Source organism: Pelodiscus sinensis, chromosome 26, assembly GCF_052426305.1.
Source record: "Pelodiscus sinensis isolate ZL-2025 chromosome 26, ASM5242630v1, whole genome shotgun sequence".
In the NCBI taxonomy this organism is placed as follows: Eukaryota; Metazoa; Chordata; order Testudines; family Trionychidae; genus Pelodiscus; species Pelodiscus sinensis.
In genome coordinates, this window is record NC_143077.1 from 17,878,576 (window position 1) to 17,899,049 (window position 20,474).

Sequence of the window (20,474 nt, forward strand, 5' to 3'; positions counted from 1 at the left end):
GGAAGGAATCTCAAGAAGTCATCTAGGCTATAGAAAGTATGGCCAAAGATTGCCTTGGCTAAACCAGAAGATCTTGCATGGTCTAAAAATCAAAAAGGATTCATATAAAAAGTGGAAACTAGGTCAAATTACAAAGGATGCAGGGGCAAGATTATGCAGGTATGCAGGGGCAAGATTAGAAAAGCAAAAGCACAAAACAAGCTCAGTCTAGCTAGAGACATAAATGCTGTGTCTAGACTGGCAAGTTTTTCCGCAAAAGCAGGTGCTTTTGCGGAAAAACTTGCCAGCTGTCTACACTGGCCGCTTGAATTTCCGCAAGAACACTGACGATCTCATGTAAGATTGTCAGTGTTCTTGCGGAAATGCTATGCTGCTCCCGTTCAGGCAAAAGCCCTCTTGTGCAAATGCTTTTGTGCAAGAGGGCCAGTGTAGACAACGCGGTATTGTTTTGCACAAAAAAGCCCCGATTGTGAAAATGGCAATCGGGGCTTTCTTGCGCAAAACCGCATCTAGATTGGCACGGACGCTTTTCTGCAAAAAGTGCTTTTGCGGAAAAGCGTCCGTGCCAATCTAGACGCTCTTTTCCGCAAATGCTTTTAACGGAAAAACTTTTCCATTAAAAGCATTTGCGGAAAATCATGCCCGTCTAGACGTAGCCAAAGGATAACAAGAAGACATTCTATAAATATATTAGAAGCAAGAGGAAGACCAAGGACAGGGTAAGCCCATTGTTCAGTGAGAAGGGAGAAACAATAACAGGAAACTTGGAAATGGCAGAGGGGCTTAATTACTTCTTTGTTTCGGACTTCACCAACAAGTTTGATGAAGATGACTAACGTAGTGAATGCAGTGGAAATGCAGTAGGTTTAGATGTTAAAATAAAAAAAGAACAAGTAAAAATCACTTAGAAAAGTTAGATGTCAGCAAGTCACCAGGGCCTGATGAAATGCATCCCAGAATACTCAAGAAGCTGATAGAGGAGGTAGCTGAGGCTTTAGCTGTCATCTTTGAAAAATCATGGAAGTCGGGAGAGATTCCAGAAGACTGGAAAAGGGCAAATCTAGTGCCCATCTATAAAAAGGGAAATAAGAACAACCCGGGAGACTACAGACCAGTCAGTTTAATTTCTGAGCCAGGAAAGATAATGGAGCAGGTAATTAAAGAATTCATCTGCAAACAGCTGGAAGAAAATAAGGTGACAGGTTACAAAAAGCATGGATTAGTAAAGAACAAATCATGCCAAACCAAGCTGATAGCTTCCTTTGATAGGATAGTGAGTCTTGTGGAGAAGGGAGAAGCAGTGGACGTGGTATACCTAGACTTTTGTAAGACATTTGATACAGTCGCATATGACCTTCTTATCAATAAACTAGGCAAATACAACTTAGATGGGGCTATTGTAAGGTGGATGCATAATTGGCTGGATAACCGTTATCAGAGAGTCATTATTAATGGTTCACAGTCATGCTGGAAGGGCATAACAAGTCAGGTTCCACTGGGGTCTGTTTTAGGACCGGTTCTGTTCAATACCTTCTTCAACTATTTAGATATTGGTATAGAGAGATTAAGTTTGCAGATGACACCAAGCTGGGAGGGGTTGCAAGTGTTTTGGAAGATAGGGTCGTAATTCAAAATTATCTGGACTAATTGGAGGAATGGATTGAGGTAAATAGGATGAGGTTTAATAAGGACAAATGCAAAGTGTTCCACTTAGGAAGGAACAATTCATTTCACACATAATTGGAGAGGGTCCAGAGACAAGCAACAAAAATGATGAAAGGTCTAGAAAATATGAGCAATGAGGCAAGGCTGAAGGAATTGGGCTTGTTTAATTTGGAAAAGAGAAGACTGAGGGGACATGAGAGCAGTTTTCAGGTATCACAGGGAGGAGGGGGGGAAATTGTTCTACTTGGCCTCTGGAAGTAGAGGCCAAGTAGAACAATTGGCCTCTGGAAGTAGTAGTCCTTGACAGGACTGGAAGCAATGGGCTTAAACTGCAGCAAGGGCGGGTTAGGTGGGACATTAGGAAACATTTCCTCCCTGTCAGGGTGGTTAAACACTGGAATAAGTTGTGTAGGGAGGTCGAGGTGTCTATCTAACCTGCTCTTAAATATCTCCAGGGATGGAGCTTCCCATCAGGGATGATCGAGATGGTGCTGGGTCCTGCCGTGGGGGTAGGGATTGGACTCGATGACTCTTGAGGTCCCTTCCAGTCCTAGTGTTCTGTGGTTCTAGGCCAGCGATTCTCCCACTCTGAGTCGGGATCCCATGTAACTCATGGGATCAGGTTACAGGCCCTTTGCCTGGGGTTGAAGCCCTTGGGCGTTGGCTCTGGGTCCCTCTCCCAGGGTGGTGGGGCTCAGGCTTCAGCCCCGCTCCTGGAGCCAGGCAGTGATTTTTGTTGCCAGAAGGGCCTCACAATGCAATGTAGTTTGATCTAGACCGGGGTGGCCATACATTTTAATGGGGGGGGGGGAGGGGCACTCCAAGATTTTGGTAAGTGGCCAAGGGCCGCACTTCTGTGGCGGAGGTGCAGGGTCTTGGATGACAGAGTTCTGGGGTGCAGGAGGAAGTGTGGGGTTTGAAGGGAGTTTGGGTGAAGGAGGGGCAGGGGTTCGGGGTGAAGGGTCCAGGAGGGGTTATGGGTGCAGAAAAGGATTCTGGCCTGGGGAAGGAGTGCAGGAGAGGGTGCAGGGTCTGGGAGGGAGTTGTGACCTGGGGGAAGAGGATGCAGAGGATTTGGGTGGTGACATGGGGCAGGGGAATGGGGTGCAGGGTCAGGGAGGGGTATGGGTGCAGGGAAGGATTCTGGCCTGGAGGAGGGAGGGGTGCAGGAGAGGATACGGGGTCTGGGAGGGAGTTGTGACCTGGGGGAGGTGGGGAGAGGGGATACAGAGGGTTTGGGGGGGTGGCCTGGGACAGGTAGTTGGGAGGAGGGTGGTGGGGTGCCACAGGCAGGGTCTGGCTAGGAGGTGCTTACCAGGCAGCTCCCAGCCAGCAGCTCTGCAGACTCCCTGCCTGCGTGCTGGGCAGCTGCTCCACATGGCTCTTGCTCCAGCACAGATGGGGGAGTGAGGAGGCTTCATTTGCTGCCCCTGACTCCAACAAAATTTCTCAGCTCCTATTGGCCGAAGACTGGCCAATGGGAGCTGGAGGATTTTGCTAAGGGACGGGGACTGCGAGTGTAGCGTTCTCCTCCCTGCCTATACTGCAGAGCAATTAGCAGCCTGCTGTTTAAAGCGGCTGCGGCTGCGGCTGCGGCTGCGGCTGCGGCTGCTGTGTAGTCAGGGTGCTGGCAAGGCGGCCACGGCCACGTGGCCCACTAGCTGCCTCTTGCCCACCCCTGGCTTAGTAAATCTAGACCCTGAGAGGGGTTGGTCCAGCCTGACTGTAGAAATCTCCACTGACTGCAATTCCACAGCCTCCCCTGGAAGCCTGTTCCACAGCTTAACTGTCCTCTGTGCTCGCAAGGTTTGCCTGCTATCCAACCTAAATCTCCCTTGTGGCAGATTAAGCCCATTACTTCTTGTCCTGCCTTCGGTGGACGTGGAGAACAATTGATCACTGTCCTCTTTGCAACAGCCCGTGATATATCTGAGGACTGTTATCAGGTCTCCCCTTGGTCTGCTTTTCTCCAGACTACACATGCCCAGCGGTTTTTTCATCTTTCCTCTTAGGTCAAGTTTTCTAAACCTTTGATCATTTTTGTTGCTTTTCTCTGGATTCACTCCAATTCATCCAACTCCTTCCTCAAGTGCAGCACCCAGATTAGACACAATACTCCAGAGGGGGCCTCACCAGTAGTGAGTAAAGCCAGACAATTACCTCCCCTACTTTGCACACAACACACCTGTCAGTGCAACCCAGAATGGCGTGAGCCTGTTTTGCAATGGCCTCACACAGCTGACTCATTCAATTTGTGATCCACTCTGACCACCGATCCATGCCGGTGATGCTACGACCCAGCCAGGCATTCCCTGTTTAGGAGTCGTGCTTTTGGTTTGTCCTTGCTAAGAACAGTTCTTTGCACTTGTCTTTATTGAATTTCATCTTGTTAATTTCAGACCAATCATCTAATCTGTCAAGGCCGTTCTGAATTCTAATCCTGTCCTTCAAAGTGCTTGCAACCCCTCCAGAGGTGGGCCGCTACCCTGCTCCGGGTGAGATAAGCCTGAGGGCGGGCAGGGACCATGGAGCAAGCAGATGAGGTAGCAGGTAATAAGGACCCAACTGGGGCAGTATAAATAGGGGCTGCTAGTCTCAGACACACTCTTGCACCAACCATGGAGCAGGAGGGACCTGGCTCTCTGAGCAGCTAGACCAGTGGTCTCCAACCTTTTTACACCCAAGATCACTTTTTAAATGACAGACCAAACCAAGATCTACCACCCCACCCCTTCCTTGAAGCCCCGCCCCTTCCTTGAAGCCCCGCCCTCTCTATTCTCCTCCTCTCCATCACTTGCTATCCCCAATCCTTATACTGCTACTTTAAAAAAAATTCCCACCATTCCTCGCAGCTACTCACCTGTGCTGTTGCTCAGTGAGTAGCTGCTCCTCAAATGAGGAAATCTAATGTAAATGTACTGCGCAGGCACGCAGCTCAGAGAGGGCTCAAGAGCTACTCTTAGAGCCTCCGAGATCTACCGGTAGATCACGATCTACTGGTTGGTGACCACGGAGCTAGAGGGTACCCGAGACAGAGCAGGGCTGGGGAAAGGCAGGCAGAGCTGGGGGGTACTGGGCTTGGGGGTACTGGGCTGCTGCAGGGGGGCAGCCAGGGCAGCAGAAGGCAGCAGGTCCACGCCCCCTTGCCAGTGATGAGTGCCAGTGGCCATGTCAGACTTCAGTTTGCCCCTGGGACAGGGGCTAGGTGTCACCTGGCAGTCACTGATAAGATGGGTCTAGGGGATAGGGGTTCCCTGGGAGGGGAGGGCCCCGGCCATGGGGCAGTGCCATGACGAAATGCACATTGTGGGCCAGGAGGGACACAGGGCTTGACAAGGGCAGAAAATGACAGGTATCTAAGGGCAAGACAACAGCCAACAGGGGGTGCTGCAGGGCTGGAAGAGTTAATTTACAGACAGGCCAGCAGGAGGCGCCGTGCCAGTGTCACAAACCTGCCACACTCTCCCAGCTCAGTGTCCTCTCTCTCTTATTGAGTCATTGAATCGTGCAGGATCCAGACTGCGCCCTCTGACAGCCGTACGGTTATCTCAGCCTAACTGCACAGGTGCCAAGCACCCCCTTCCCCCACAGCTCTCCTGCCCAGCGGCTTCAGGACCCCTCTGGGAAGCTGCACTGGAGCCCCAAGTGCCAGCCTCAAAATGCAACCGAATGCTCGCGTTAGTGACCTGAGCTGTCCCGGCAGGCTGTGCGGGGAAGAGAGCTCCCCCCGGGTTCTGCGTGGCCCTCGTACCCTAGGCAGCCTCCAGCAGGAACACGTACCCGGCACAGATTGGGAGAGCAGAGACTGAGACCTAACTCCCAGAAAAATCTGGTTCCAAACTGGGAGAGAGTGACGAATCCAGAGACCGAGTTGTGCTGCAGCAGCAGCTTTGGGTGATGAAATGAAGATAGATCAAGCAAGGGCGGGGATGGCCCAGAAGTTTGTTGCTTTTTCTGTGACCTTAGGCAAGTCACTTAGCCTTGGTTTGCCTCTGTTTCCTGTCCGTACAACAGGGACCATGCCACTGCCCTGCCTCGCGGAGCTGGGTGAGGCTAAACCCATGAGATTGAGCACTCACACAATGTGGCGATGGGAGCCGTGCGAGCACGTAAAATAGAAGGGGCCTAGCAGCTACCCTATGTGAGTCTCCTATTGGATGTGGTCTGGAGGGATGTTCCTGGCTGGGGCTTTTTGTCTGATTTACTGGCTGGCTGCGGTAAACCACGGTCTCCGTTTGGTGATCGGATGCTGCCAGCTGGCTGGAAAGAATGATTTGCAGATGAGCAGTAACTGCTGCTGGATGGCTATCAGTGTGAGTGTACATTTAATTACCGGCCGAGCACTCAGCACTCATGTGCGGCTGTCTGCAGGACTATTCAGTGAAAATAAATGAAATCGATTTTTTTTTAATTCGCCCATAGCTGTGCTTACATTTCCTTTCCTCCGCCGGGGAACAAATAAATGGAGCAGGTTGGATCGGTAACAGTCTGTGATTATGGCTCTGTGGGTGTCCGTCTTTCTGCACAGTGTACTGCCACTCCCATGCCATTCTTCCTGCTGGCACTGCTGCTACCATTTCAAACACTGACTAGGAGGAGATAATGTTTCACACTGGCTGTAACTGAGGACTGCCTAGGAGGGTGGAGCAGGTAAAATACCCCGCTCTGATGGCGGCGGGAAAAGAGGAACGATGGCTCAGTGGTTAGAGCACTGACTCGAGTTCAATTCCTGCTGTGCCACAAACATCCCCGGCTTGTCTCTAGCCTGCCCTAGATCGGACAGCTTGCCGATCCCTACAGTATTGGGAGGAGAGTAAAACCAAGAGGATATTTTGTCTAGGTTGGCTGTAGCCACGAGCGTGCCTGACGGTGGCATCCGGCACAGACACCGTCCCAGAACAGAGGCCGCTTTGATGTGCTGCTGTTTGAAACGGGACCACGTCACAGCGCCCAACGGCACCGCTCATGCGCTGCCGCAGCAGTCATGGGGATCATGACCGTGCAAAATGCAGCTGTGCTGGATTCACACCCTGATTTTTTTTTTATAATTAATGGAGATTGCCTACCTCCTAGAACTGGAAGAGACCTTGAAAGGTCACCGAGTCCAGTCCCCTGCCTACATGGCAGGACCAAGTACCACCCCAATGAATTTTTCCCCAAATCTGTAAATGGCCTCCACAAGGATTGAACTCAAAACCCTCAGTTCAGCAGGCTAATGCTCAAACCACTGAGCTATCCCTCCCCCATTGCCACATGCTAATGCCCCATGCAGACAAGCCAGAAGAAGACTCCAAAGTGCCAAGCAACTTTAAAAGGAATCTACCTGCTCCCATAATTATACCTGTGTAATGAACCCAAATGCCCCTTTGCTTCCGTGACAGAGCGGTGGGTAACCGCCTGCCCTCACGCAGAACAGCTGCTGCTAGGGAACTGCCTGCACACTGAGCTGGAATCCTTCCTCAGCTTTCAACTCAGGCCGTAGCTACTCTGCAGCCCCAGTCAGCAAAACGGAAATCGCGCAGGGCTGGCAACATTCCACCCTCTGGAGCGCCGTAAGGTACAGGGGCAGGACGGCGGGCGCTGCGCTGTGCCCACGGGAGAGCTGCTCCTGCCAGCAGAGCTTGTGCCGTGGGCGGAGCTGGGATTTTATGCCGATGGGAGAGCTCTCTCCTGATGGCTTAGTGTCTCCACCAGATGTGCTGCAGCCCCGCAGCTGTACTGGGCAGCAGCTGTGACCACACAGACACACCTGGAATCTGCCCAAGCAAACCCCCGGGAGCATGGTTCTGCAATGAATGCTTTGCCAGAGTCCTGCTAATGGCGACAGAGACCCGCATTCTTTGTGCTCGTTACCCATTTGCATTGTGGGAATGTCGAAGCTGCGGCTGCGCGGGGGCCCTTTGATGCTCTTGCAGGACTCTGTGTTGTAGAAGAAGGTTTCCAAAAAGCACTTGCCTGGCTAAACATCTCTGTGCTTTGCAAACCTTCCTCCATCATGCAACGACCCACAATGACTGTTTCATAGGACCAGCATCAGATTAATAAAACCCTACAGCGCTGGCCCCAAATCACATGACTTGTGATCCGGTGCACTTTGGGGCCGTCTACGCGGCAGGGCTAACCTCGAAGTGAGCTATGCAGTTTGAGCTACGCTAATTGTGTAACTTTCGTTGAAATCACGTCTTTTGAGTGTGGGTGCGCCCACACAGCACTGCCTTCGCAACAGAGCACGCCTCCTCCGCCTTCCCTGGCTCCTCATGCTACGAGGGCTGCAGGAGTCCTCCGGCTGGACAGGGTTCCGAGGTTATGTGGAAAGAACGGCGTGTGTGCGTGCACTTTGCGGAGCTGTGCAGACGTAGCCTTTGGGACCAGCGCGAGCGTGGCAATCTGCCCTCACATCCACGCAGGGAGTGTTGCTCAGCTCACGTCCCGGCGGCTGCGTTGAGCCTCTGCCTGCTGCTGGACGCCCACGTGGCACGTAGGTGCAGATGGCTTCGTGTTCGTCCTTCTGGGCTTGGCTGGGAGGCTGCAGCTGCTGCTTGGCATCTCGTCACGGAGCTCCGAGCCGCTGTCCCCTGGGCCGTGCCCAGCCCTTCCCCCTCTTGGCAGCACCAGCTGGTGGGGCGCCCGGTGGCCCCGCAGGAGGTGGCGCTTGGTGCAGAGAAACGAGTAAGTCGGTGAACGCAAAACCAGTGCAGGCTTCTGGATGAGGTCTCCAGTGCTCGTTTTGCTCTCCCCTGTTCAGGTTCACAGCTGGTCCCCATCACTGCAGCATCTGAGCACCTTCCAGAAGTGCCTTATGCAATGTAACCAGCCGCTGTGCCAGCTCCCTAATCCACACAGCCCCAATGTGGGACCCACTGGGACGGTTGTGCACACAGCCCCAACGAGCATCCCAGGGGGACGGTTGTGCACACAGCCCCAACGAGCGTCCCAGTGGGACGGTTGTGCACACAGCCCCAACGAGCATCCCAGGGGGACGGTTGTGCACACAGCCCCAACGAGCGTCCCAGTGGGACGGTTGTGCACACAGCCCCAACGAGCGTCCCAGTGGGACGGTTGTGCACACAGCCTCTGGGATGGCTGTACTGCTGGAGGGGGGGTTATTCAGAGCATGGTCAGGGGCCCGTCTCTGCACCCAGGTTCTCCCGGAAGGCTCCTCTCTGCTACAAAACTCTCTCATGCCAGGACTCCGCTGAGAAGGGCAGAAATAGCCAGTATGGCGCTGTCATGTTCGGCATCACCCCAGCTCAGAAGGGCCAGACCCTGCCCCCGGCCGGCAGCGGGTGGGACCCTCCTTCGGCTGGTCAGGCTACAGTCAGGCTAACACTTCACCCAGGCATTTACCGGGAGTCAAAGGCTCCCCAGTACTCAAGATCTGCTCCTACTAACTCTGTAGCCCTGAACTCCAGGGCTCCCCCAGCTCTGCTCAGAATCCCAGTCCCTCAGCCAACCACTTCCCCTCAGGAAAGCAGGTGTTGGAGAGTTACAAGCAAAGTCAGTTAAATGACCAGGGGCCTACACCCTGGCCCAGCTACCGACAAACCACGCTGCAAGCTCTTCAGCCGCTAGTTATCGCCCCTATTGACAGTGGGTGTGGTACTTTGTGGTGCCGCACTCCGCTGCATTGGGCGTCACCAGGCAGGGTGTCCACACAGCGGGGCTTAACTTGAAATAAGCGACACAAATTGAGCTACAGTAGTTGTGTCGCTTATTTCGAAATCGGGGGCATCTACACAGCACTTATTTCGAAATCGAGTACTCTTCCTCCGACTTCCCTTACTCCTCGTGCACTGAGGGTTACAGGAGTCGGAGGAAGCAGTCCTCCACCTTGGCAGTATTTCGACAGTATTTCAAAATAACTGCCTGCTGTGTAGACGCGGACTAAGTGATTTTGGAATAACGCTGCTGTGTCGACGTTCTCACAGTGAACTAAAGTCCATAGCGTCATGCTGGTCTGTTAATTCAGCCATCCGGCACCACCAGGCCTGACAACATGACACAATCTGGGGTGCGGTCAGCAGAAAGCCGAAGAATGCTTGTCCCGTGGGCTGCTCGTGGGCAGGGCAGTCCCTTGCCAGAGGCCTGATCCTTGGCACTGGGCCCAGATTAAAAAGGAGCCTGGTGCATTCCCCCCTATCAATCCTGACACTTCTGTGCCCAGTGCTGGCTGTTCAAGCCAGTGTGCCACGTTCTCCCTGAGCATTGTGACATCTCCCCCCCCCCCCCCCCCGTGACTAACAGCAAAAGCACTCACAGCTGTCTTCTTCCTCCAGAAATACTTTGCTGACATAGCAGGCATAGACGAATCCAAAGAGCTTCAAAACAAAAAGAGAGAGAGAAAAGCCGATTATTTGGAACTGGAGAAATGTGACACAGACCGATAGCCGGGTCGGGAGCTGCTGCAGTGGACGTGGGCAGACTATCCAGAGCGAACGATCTATCACATCAATTTAATCTCCTTCTCTTGCTCACCACTTACCTGCCAACAGAGTTAGAAGGTTACGCGTCTCTTAGTACATTTCAATTTCCCAAGCTCTGTGTGTTGGCTGAGACCGAGAGGGGCCAGCACAGACGTGCATCCTCCGCACTGCGGGCTAGGGTGAGCTTAGCTATTTTTAGCCATGTTTATTACAGCCGTGTCCGGGACCAACTGAGCACGGTGCCCATGTGCTAGGTGCTGTACACGGGTGTACATGGGAGCCTGGCGCAGGCTCTTTGCATGGGACACATTTTACTCTGGCTCCGTTTTCAGCTCTGTTCATGGCAGGCAGCGGGTGACCCGAGCCACAAGGCAGGGGCTGTGTGTGCCTGGGCAATACAAGTGCACCCCAGTTTGAAACCCTGCCTTGCCGCTCTCCTTTAATCCCTCCCCCTCCGGCGTCCCGGCTGCAGCGTCGCTCTGGCAGGGACTTCGATCCCCCCCCCCGCCCCACAAGGGCACATTCACCGTGGCTTCACCTCCTGGCACCTTTCTGCCAGTGGACGACTCACGAGCAGCCTGTGGCGAGGAAGCCGCCAGGCAGGGAGCTGAGCACAGCGGCTCTGGGAACGTGTGGCTCTGCTCTTCTGGGGGCTCGCGCCGCGAGTCTGAGTCTGATTTCTGAGCCCACGTGTCGCCCACGAAGCACAGAGACTGTCTGCCCCGCACCCGCTGCTCACACCTCAAGCGCCGGCCAGAGTGGATGTGACACATTATCAGCGCGAGGCGCTAATGGACGCTAACGCCCTGGGAAGCCACCAGCTGGAAAGCGCCATCTTAGCCCCCCAGACAGATTCCTGCCTCCGCTGCCTCTCTCATAGACTCATAGACTTTAAGGTCAGAAGGGACCATTATGATTATCTAGTCTGACCCCCTGCACAGTGCAGGCCACAGAATCTCACCCACCCCTCCTAGAATAATCCTCTCACCTATGTCTCAGATACTGAAGCCTTCAAATACTTTGAAGACCCCAAGATGCAGAGAATCCTCCAGCTGTGATCTGTGCCCCAGGCTACAGAGGAAGGCGAAAAACCTCCAGGGCCTCTGCCAATCTACCCTGGAGGAAAATTCCTTCCCGACCCCAAATATGGCGATCAGCTAAACCCTGAGCATGTGGGCAAGACTCATCAGCCAGATACCCAGAAAGTTCTCTATAGTAACTCCTATCATCCCTCCATTGACCTATTTCATAGAATCATAGAATAATAGGACTGGAAGGGACCTCGAGAGGTCATCGAGTCCAGCCCCCCGCCCTCAAGGCAGGACCAAGCTCCGTCTACACCATCCCTGACAGATGTCTATCTAACCTGTTCTTAAATATCTCCAGAGAGGGAGATTCCACCACCTCCCTTGGCAATTTATTCCAATATTTGACCACCCTGACAGTTAGGAATTTTTTCCTAATGTCCAATCTAAACCTCCCCTGCTGCACTTTAAGCCCATTACTCCTTGTCCTGTCCTCAGAAACCAAGAGGAACAAATTTTCTCCTTCCTCCTTGTGACACCCTTTTAGATATTTGAAAACCGCTATCATGTCCCCCCTTAATCTTCTTTTTTCCAAACTAAACAAGCCCAGTTCATGAAGCCTGGCTTCATAGGTCATGTTCTCTAGACCTTTAATCATTCTTGTCGCTCTTCTCTGTACCCTTTCCAATTTCTCCACATCTTTCTTGAAATGTGGCTCCCAGAACTGGACACAGTACTCCAGCTGAGGCCTAACTAGTGCAGAGTAGAGCGGCAGAATGACTTCACGAGTTTTGCTTACAACACACCTGTTGATACAACCTAGAATCATATTTGCTTTTTTTGCAACAGCATCACACTGTTGGCTCATATTCAACTTGTGGTCCACTATGACCCCTAGATCCCTTTCCGCCATGCTCCTTCCTAGACAGTCGCTTCCCATCTTGTATGTATGGAACTGATTGTTCCTTCCTAAGTGGAGCACTTTGCATTTCTCTTTATTAAACCTCATCCTGTTTACCTCTGACCATTTCCCTAACTTGCTAAGGTCATTTTGAATTATGTCCCTCTCCTCCAAAGAAGTCGCAACCCCACCCAGTTTGGTATCATCTGCAAACTTAATAAGCGTACTCTCTATCCCAATATCTACATCATTGATATTTCCCACTGATATTTCCTTCCACTCGAGCCAGTGGCGAACGCCCCGGGTGCGAGGGGCTCCGGGTGCTTTGCGTGGCTGTCCGCACAGGGGTGCTTCATCCTACAGCCTGAAGTGAGCCCCACAGCCCTCGTTCATCGTTCCACCGGTTAACTCCGAGCTGGAGCAGCATTCACCAGAGCAGCACGCCCTGGTCTTGCACCAGATCCCCAGCCAGCCTCCAAGAGCCACGTGGCCCCAGCCGGCTCTCCCAGGGCTTGTCCCCACGGCGACTGGAGGAGAGACTGCAGCCCACACCTGAGCTAGCTGTGCTCAGTTAGCAGTGAAGCCGAGGGGCCCAGGCTAGCCCCACCCAGGCCTGGGGGACACCTGTGCTCTGGCGGCTTCACGGTGACTATGATTGGAGCTTGCGAGGTCGCAGCCCCCTCGGGGGCAGCTCCCGGACTAGCCCTTCCTCGGTGCAGTTACTCTGGGTTTACCCAGTGATCCGGGTTCTCGTCTCACTTGAGCCAGGAGTGACGCCAGGGCTTGTACCTTGGGCCCAGGAGCGTCACTGCGCCTCCCCCAGCCCCTCAGAAATCACCGGGACGGAGGTGTGGGCAAAGCAAGCCTGGCTCCCCTTACCGCAAGGAATATCTGCATGGCGCTGCTCACCACCTCGATGTACTGGTAGTCGAGCAGGCATCCGGTGACAGTGATGACGTGATGGTCCTCGGGGGCCAGGTTCGAGTTCATCACCGGCGTCACCAGGCAGCCAGGCCCGTTCTCCATCCACCAGGAGCGGTGCAGCGACGTGTTGAAGGTCATGATGAAGTCCCGGTCCTAGGAACATGGCAACACAGGCACAGATAAGGAACCACCCCTTGGACAAACCGTTCCCGGGGACAGGCCGCTCTCCAGTCCTGGGGCATGACGCTGTTGGTTTCGAATGTTTACAGCCGCTATTCCGGGTGGTCACTCGGAGGCACACAGCAAGGAAGTCAGGGTCTAGCTAAATCTTTATCTGTCTGTTCGTGAGTCTGTTTGTCCAAGAACTCCTCCTAAGCGGTAAGGGCCGGCGTAACGCCGACAGGCGGAACAGAACCTGGGCCCCCTGGAGCTTAGTGCACGAGCCGCTACAGCTTGAGCAGAAAGCCAGCAGGCGCCCAGTGAAGGCTGTTGAGCACACTTATGCTCTCTCTGTAAGTTGTCTCTGGGTCACTCCATAAGACTGTGACCCACACCCAGTAGATGACTGGGTTATATGAGGGCCACCAAAGTTGATAGACAGCTTCTTCTGCTCCTAACTGAAAGCAAGGCCGAGGGGTGGGTTGTACCAGGACAACCGGAAGCCCTGGGAAAGGGGCTGTTTTCCATACGTGCAAAGGGAGGGGCTGCTTTTTGGAGGGATGTGATGTGAGAGTGGCTATTGGGGGCAGCGAGGCTGCAGGGCAGAGCTATCTGGCCGGCAGGGCTGGGGCTCTGCCGTCTTGCCTGCCCGCACCCTGGTGAATAGCTCCCCTGCCCCGAACCCCTTCCCCAGCCTTTGGCTACAGTGCCAGAGAGGAGGGGAGAAAAAAGGCCCTGGGTGGCTGGGGGAGAGGGCTAGGGGGAGACAAAAAGTCCCTGGCAGCTGGGGGCAGTGGCAGAAGATAAAAGGCCCCTGATGGCCAGGGGAGGCTGGGGAGAGAGAAAAGGCCCAAGCCAGATAGAACAACGCCCTGAGCCCCTTCTCACCCCTCCACCCCCACTCTCACCCCCCACCCCAGCCTCTTGAACTCCCCACAACATCCCCAAAGCCCTGAGTCCTGCAGCCCCACCCCCAGCCAGCCCCCTGCCCTGGAGGGCCTGGACAATGCTGGGTAGGTCTGCTAGTAGAAAACAAGCCAGTCCTGCATCCCCCTGGCCATGGCCCCCTGGGGCTCCGGGAGCTCTGCCTGGTGTCAGCAGCTTGCGAACCTTTTTCCGATTGTTTTTTCGGAAGAGGCTTTTCCGAAATTTGGTCCATCTACACGGGGCCGAATTTCGGGAAAAGCTCCTCTTTCGGAAGAGCCCTTCTCCTGCACTTGCCAGCGGGAAGCGGAGCGACGCATCGCGCGGGGCAGGGCTTAGGGGGGAGAGGCCGAGCAAGGGTGGGGCGGGGGTTAGAGTAGGGGTGTGGAGAGGTGAGGTCTAGGGCAGAGGGGGGTTGTGTGGGTTCTTCCCTGGGTGGGAGAGGCCATGTGACCCCCCCATGTTACCCCTCACCAGTCGTCCCTGCCCCCAGGAGCTGCAGGGATGGGACGGGGGCCTCTGGAAGTGGCCTGGGGCCGGGCAGGAAGGGAGCCTGTCTTAGCCCCACTGCAAGGAGACAAGATAAGCGCTGGCTGGAGTCCACACCCCACATCTCCTCCTGCTACCCACGCCCTTCCCATGCCCCAACCCTCTGCCCCAGCCCTGAGCCCCTCCCCCACCCAAACTCCCTCCCAGAGCCGGCCCCGCCCCCATACTCCTACCCTCTGCCCCAGCCCTGAGCCCCTCCCCCACCCAAACTCCCTCCCAGAGCCTGCCCCCGCCCCCATACTCCTACCCTCTGCCCCAGCCCTGAGCCCCTCCCCCACCCAAACTCCCTCCCAGAGCCGGCCCCGCCCCCATACTCCTACCCTCTGCCCCAGCCCTGAGCCCCTCCCCCACCCAAACTCCCTCCCAGAGCCTGCCCCCGCCCCCATACTCCTACCCTCTGCCCCAGCTCTGAGCCCCTCCCCCACCCAAACTCCCTCCCAGAGCCGGCCCCGCCCCCATACTCCTACCCTCTGCCCCAGCCCTGAGCCCCTCCCCCACCCAAACTCCCTCCCAGAGCCTGCCCCCGCCCCCATACTCCTACCCTCTGCCCCAGCCCTGAGCCCCTCCCCCACCCAAACTCCCTCCCAGAGCCTGCCCCCGCCCCCATACTCCTACCCTCTGCCCCAGCCCTGAGCCCCTTCCCCACCCAAACTCCCTCCCAGAACCTGCCCCTGCCCCTGCCCCCGCCCCCGCCCCCCTACCCCATGGCCCAGCCAGTGAAAGGGCATGAGGGTGGAGAGAGTGAGCGCAGAGGGAGGGGTGGAGTGAGCGGGGGGGGGGGGGGCAGAGGCGGTCGGGTTGGTGTGCTGACGGCGGGTGGACTCACAGGAGCTCCTGCCAGCTCTGTGCCCCCATTTCCAGAGGGCTGCGGGAGCTCAGGAGCGGGGGGCCGCGCCGCAGGTGTGAGCTGAGGTCACTGTGGCATCTTTAAGGCTCCTGATGGGACCCGGCCTAGCTCCTCTGAGCAAGCAGCCCCCGTACGTCCAGCTGTGCCAAGGGGCCTCGGCACGTCCTCCAGGCAGGGGCGACGCCCTGCGACACTCGCCAGGCAGCCAGAGCGCGGACACCCAGCGCCTGCAGACCGGCTCAGGCTCCCGGGAGGCCCTCAGGGACCCCGCCCGGGCAGAGGGTGCAGAGGAATGGCCAGCTCCATTCCTTGGCTCTGAGCTGCACACGGATTCTCCTCTGAGCCGCCCTGCCAGCGAGACGGACGCGCCTCCCCGGCATGCCGGCTTCGCTAGTGGGATCTCGGCCCGTAAGCCACTGACATGCTTGGGGCTGGCCAGGCTGATCTCCCTGAGCTCTCGGATCTCTGCTTCCATCGCAGCAGGCCGCCCTGCGGGACGCGGTTTTGGGCTCTCGGGAAGGATAAGATGCCACTTCTCTGATCCTCCCAGCCGAGCGCCTGCACCCTCCTGATAGCAGGCCTGCCAGATGCAAAGCTGAACGGTAGCAGAGCAGCAAGATGTGGGCGGGGGCTCCCTTCCAGGAGCGAGCGGGGGAACGCTCGGCCCCGTGGGGCTGGAGGGCAGGCAGGCCTAGCTCTGCGTCAGCCGGGCTTCTTTGGGTGCAGCCACTGGGACCACTCCCTGCTGTGGGAGGGGTCCCCGAAAAGCAGAGCAGCCTCAGCACTGAGAGCACAGGGCAGAGCGGCAGCACTGCGTCGGGGGCAGAAAGCCCCTTCAGGACTGGGCCTGAGTCCCAGCGTTGCCCTGTGCCTGCTGCTCCGCCCCCAGCAGCCTCTCTGAGCCCTGACAGGCACCCGAGTACGCGGTGCGGGGTCCTGGATTCAGGATTCAGCCCCCGGGCCCTTTGGCAGTCAGCAGCCCCACAGTTTGTTGGCAAAAATGTTTAATGTTTTGGGACAAACATCTGGGGTTTTGTCAAAAACGATTGGTTTGTGAAGAAAATTATTTTATGACCAAAAAATAGGTATTTTTAAAAGCTCCCCTCTCCCCCCAGTTTTTGGCAACCCCAAAAAGAACATTTTTAACTTACACACACTCGCTCTCTTTCTCTCCGTTTTAGTTTTGAGGTTTTTAGTGAAAAGCAGATTTTTAAATTTTCCTGGAGGAAAATCAATCATTCCAGGGACCCCTGATGATAGAACATTCCATTGCTGCTGGGCGACCTAACCAATGCACACCACCACTTTGTGCCTCAGTTTCCCCATTTGCACAGTGGGGAAATGATGCTGACCTCCTTAGGAAAGCACTGGGGTCTATTGATGAGAAGCATGGATAAGAGCTAGGGGATTCTTCTCTTATTAACGAGCCAATTAGCCCATCATAAGATGGGATTTTCGGGTCTCTCCTCCACGTCCGTCTTCTGTCCTGAGCCTCCAGTCTCTTGCTCCATCTCTCTCTCAGGGTATGTCTACACTACAGAGTTAGTTCGAACTAACAGACGTTAGTTCGAACTAACTTTCATAGGCGCTACACTAGTGCTCCGCTAATTCAAACTTAATTCGAACTAGCGGAGCGCTTAGTTCGAACTAGGTAATCCTCATTTTACGAGGATTAAGCCTAGTTCGAATTAAGGGGTGTGTAGCCCCTTAATTCGAACTAGTGGGAGGCTAGCCCTCCCCAGGTTTCCCTGGTGGCCACTCTGGCCAACACCAGGGAAACTTGTCTGCCCCCCTCCCGGCCCCGGACCCCTTAAAGGGGCACGGGCTGGCTACGGTGCCCGTGCCAGGTGCAAGCCTGCCAGCACCCAGCCAGCAGACCCTGCACCTGGCACGGCTCGAGCCAGCCACCCGATGCCCCCCAGCCCTCCCCCTCTTCCCGGGACCAGACATCGTGGACTTCGTCCACGATCTCTGCACTAGGCACAGGAAAGTGGCCGTCTAGGGCAGGAGAGCTGCCAGCCTGGCCACCCAGGAGCAGGTGTGCATGAAAATCAAGGGGGTCCACTGAGACCCCCGACCCTGAGCCCTGAGCTTACAATGGCCGTCCTGGGTCAGACCAAAGGTCCATCTAGCCCAGTAGCCTGTCTGCCGACAGCGGCCAACCCTAGGTACCTTGGAGGGGATGAACCGAAGACAGTGACCAAGCCATTTGTCTCGTGCCATCCCTCTCCAGCCTTCCACAAACTTTGGGCAGGGACACCACTCCTACCCCCTGGCTAATAGCACTCCATGGACCCAACTTCCATGACTTGATCTCACGTCCCTTTAAACTCTGTTCTAGTTGTAGCCTTCACAGCCTCCTGCAGCAAGGAGTTCCACAGGTTGACTCTTTGCTTTGTGAAGAACAACTTCCTGTTACTAGTTTGAAGCCTGCTACCCATTCCTTTCCTTTGGTGTCCTCTAGTCCTTCTTTATGGGAACTAATGAAGAACTTTTCTGTATGCACCCTCTCCACCCAACTCCTGCTTTTAGAGACCTCTATCCTGTTCCCCCTCCGTCTCCTCTTTTCTAAGCTGAAAAGTCCCAGTCTCTGTAGCCTTTCTTCATCTGGGACCTGTTCCCAACCCCTGATCATTGTAGTTACCCTCCCCTCTCCCAGCCTCTCTCTTCCCCTCTCCCACCTCCTTTTCCCAGTCTCCCCCAGTTTTGTTCAATAAAGACAGATTCCATTTTTGAACACAATTGTCCTTTATTTTGTACATCAAGAAAAGGAGCTAGGGAAGGGTAAGTGGAAGGAGGTGAGGGATGAATGGGGTACGAGCCCCCGATGGGAAGGACTGGGCTGGCTCTGTGGGCATCTGGGGGTGGAAGCTCTCCTGCAGCCCCCCGATTGCCCCCTCTCCCCAGATGGCAGCCTGCGGCAAGTGCAGCCGGGCTGATGGCCGAGTGGTGTGATGTGCCCAGTGTGGGCACTCCGGGCACTCCAAGCCAGGACTGCTTTGCAAGTGGGGCACCCCTGAGAACTGTCTGTTCGGGGTGGGGGTTGGGTCCCTTTAAGCGCAGCCCGCGGCTAGCCTGAGACAGCATCTCCACGCTCTAAGTCCTCCTCTGATGCCCTGCCGGCACTGCTTCCGGCCATCCTTAAGCCCGGTTCAGGGTCCACTCAATGTGGACTTGCTAGTTCGAATTAGCAAAATGCTAATTCGAACTAGTTTTTAGTTCTAGACATGTTAGTTCAAATTAGCTTAGTTCGAATTAACTAATTCGAACTAAGTTAGTTCGAATTAGCGCTGTAGTGTAGACGTACCCTCACTCTCTCTCTTCTTCTCCTACTGCCTTCCCCCCTCTCTCTCTCAGCTCTCCTCTGACTCTCTCTCTGTCTTTCTCTTTCTCTTCTCCTCCCCCTCCTGCCTCTCACTCAGGGGACCACGGAGCCCAACCGGTCGCTTGCGCTGCTTGCTCCCACGCGGCGGCCTGGCTGAGCAGCGCAGAAGTCAGCCGAGCGCCACAGCGGGAGGCGCTCCCTGGCCATGTACGTCACCGCCCCGCCCCCCTTGCCCTCCCGCCATGGCGCTCGGCTGACTTCTGCGCCGCTCAGCCAGGCTGCCACGGGGGAGCAAGCGACCGGTTGGGCTCCAAGGTTCCCATGCAGCATGGGCCGCCCAGAGGGAACAGCCAGCATTTCAGGCAACAGCGCCCCTCAGAGGGAACAGCCAGCATTTCAGGCAACAGCGCCACCCAGAGGGAACAGCCAGCATTTCAGGCAACAGCACCACCCAGAGGGAACAGCCAGCATTTCAGGCAACAGCGCCCCTCAGAGGGAACAGCCAGCATTTCAGGCAACAGCGCCCCTCAGAGGGAACAGCCAGCATTTCAGGCAACAGCGCCCCTCAGAGGGAACAGCCAGCATTTCAGCGTTACAGACTCTCAGACGCTGGGCTACTATCTATATGATAATAATAACAACAATGCAATTGGGGGGAGGGAGAAGAGAGCACAAAGGGTGGCTCATGTTTTTGCAGATGCGGGTGATGTGCCCACACCAGGTTGCACGTGTTTGATCCTCGGCCAGTTTGAGGTTGGTGGGTCTCTGTCCTGCCCCATCTAGCAAAGGTGCCCAATGTGTAGGAGGCCTGAGAACTCCTGTGTAGCTTCCCCGAGGCTTTGTTTCCATTTCTGCTGGGCTTCTGCGCAGCCTGCCTGATCCACAACAAGCCTGCCAGAGCTGAACTATGCACAGAATGAGATAGAGAGAAGACCGAGGGTACGTCTACACTAGCCCACTATTCCTCATGCAATGAGGTTTACCAGCTAACTCGATTTAGGGGCTTTAAATCAGAATCCCGTTTCACTGCCACGTGTAGACGCGGGCAGTTACTTCGGGCTAGTCAATTTCTAAAATGGCGACTGGCCGGGAACATGCAAATCAAGCAGGATATTTAAATCCCGGGCTCGATTTGCAATTTCGGTTGCCTTCATTAGCCTCCCTAGATGGATCTAGAGGGCTAGTGTAGACGTACCCCGAGAGACTTTGCCCCAGCCCAGGCACAAGGGGGAAGAGCAGAAACCTCAGGGAAGAAACCTCTTTGCCCGAAAGGGTTAGTAGCCCAGCTTTGCAGTCAGGATACTTGGAGAGTTTCAAACAAGCCTCCACATGGCAGCGCGACCCTACAATAACACCCCAGAAGGGGCACTTCCAGCTGCTCCCAGGTCTGGGTAGCACCATGCTAACAAGTGAGAAAACTCCTGCCAAGAGCGACACGTCCCCCTCTGACATCGAAGGGGCGTTCATGAAAACCTGCACTCGCTGAAAGAGGAACATCCAACCTCAGGCATCCTGCACCTCCACGTGGGAGACGGGGGGAGCCAGCCCCGGTCTCCAGCCACCCAGCGGGCCTATTTCTCTGCGTTCCAGCTCTTTGACAGCAGACGACTCCCCTGCTTCTTCGGAACAGAACTTTACGGCTCTCCCTGCTGTCGTTCGTTGTAGCGGCACAAACTTCTATTAATGATTTAACGTTATCGTCACAGTGGGGCTGAGATTTACTGCTCCGGCC

At 55.3% G+C, this 20,474-nt stretch overlaps 1 protein-coding gene across 1 annotated transcript in view; it reads right to left on the bottom strand.

Annotated features, from left to right (window-relative positions):
• Positions 1 to 20,474, bottom strand: part of NKAIN1 (sodium/potassium transporting ATPase interacting 1) — a 211,299-nt gene that overhangs the window by 35,607 nt on the left and 155,218 nt on the right. Inside the window, exons 4-5 of the mRNA XM_075908789.2 lie at positions 12,894 to 13,091; positions 9,923 to 9,983 (exon numbers count right to left, since the gene is read on the bottom strand). Coding sequence (XP_075764904.1) covers positions 9,923 to 9,983; positions 12,894 to 13,091 — 259 coding nt within the window. The remainder of the gene's footprint in view (positions 1 to 9,922; positions 9,984 to 12,893; positions 13,092 to 20,474) is intronic.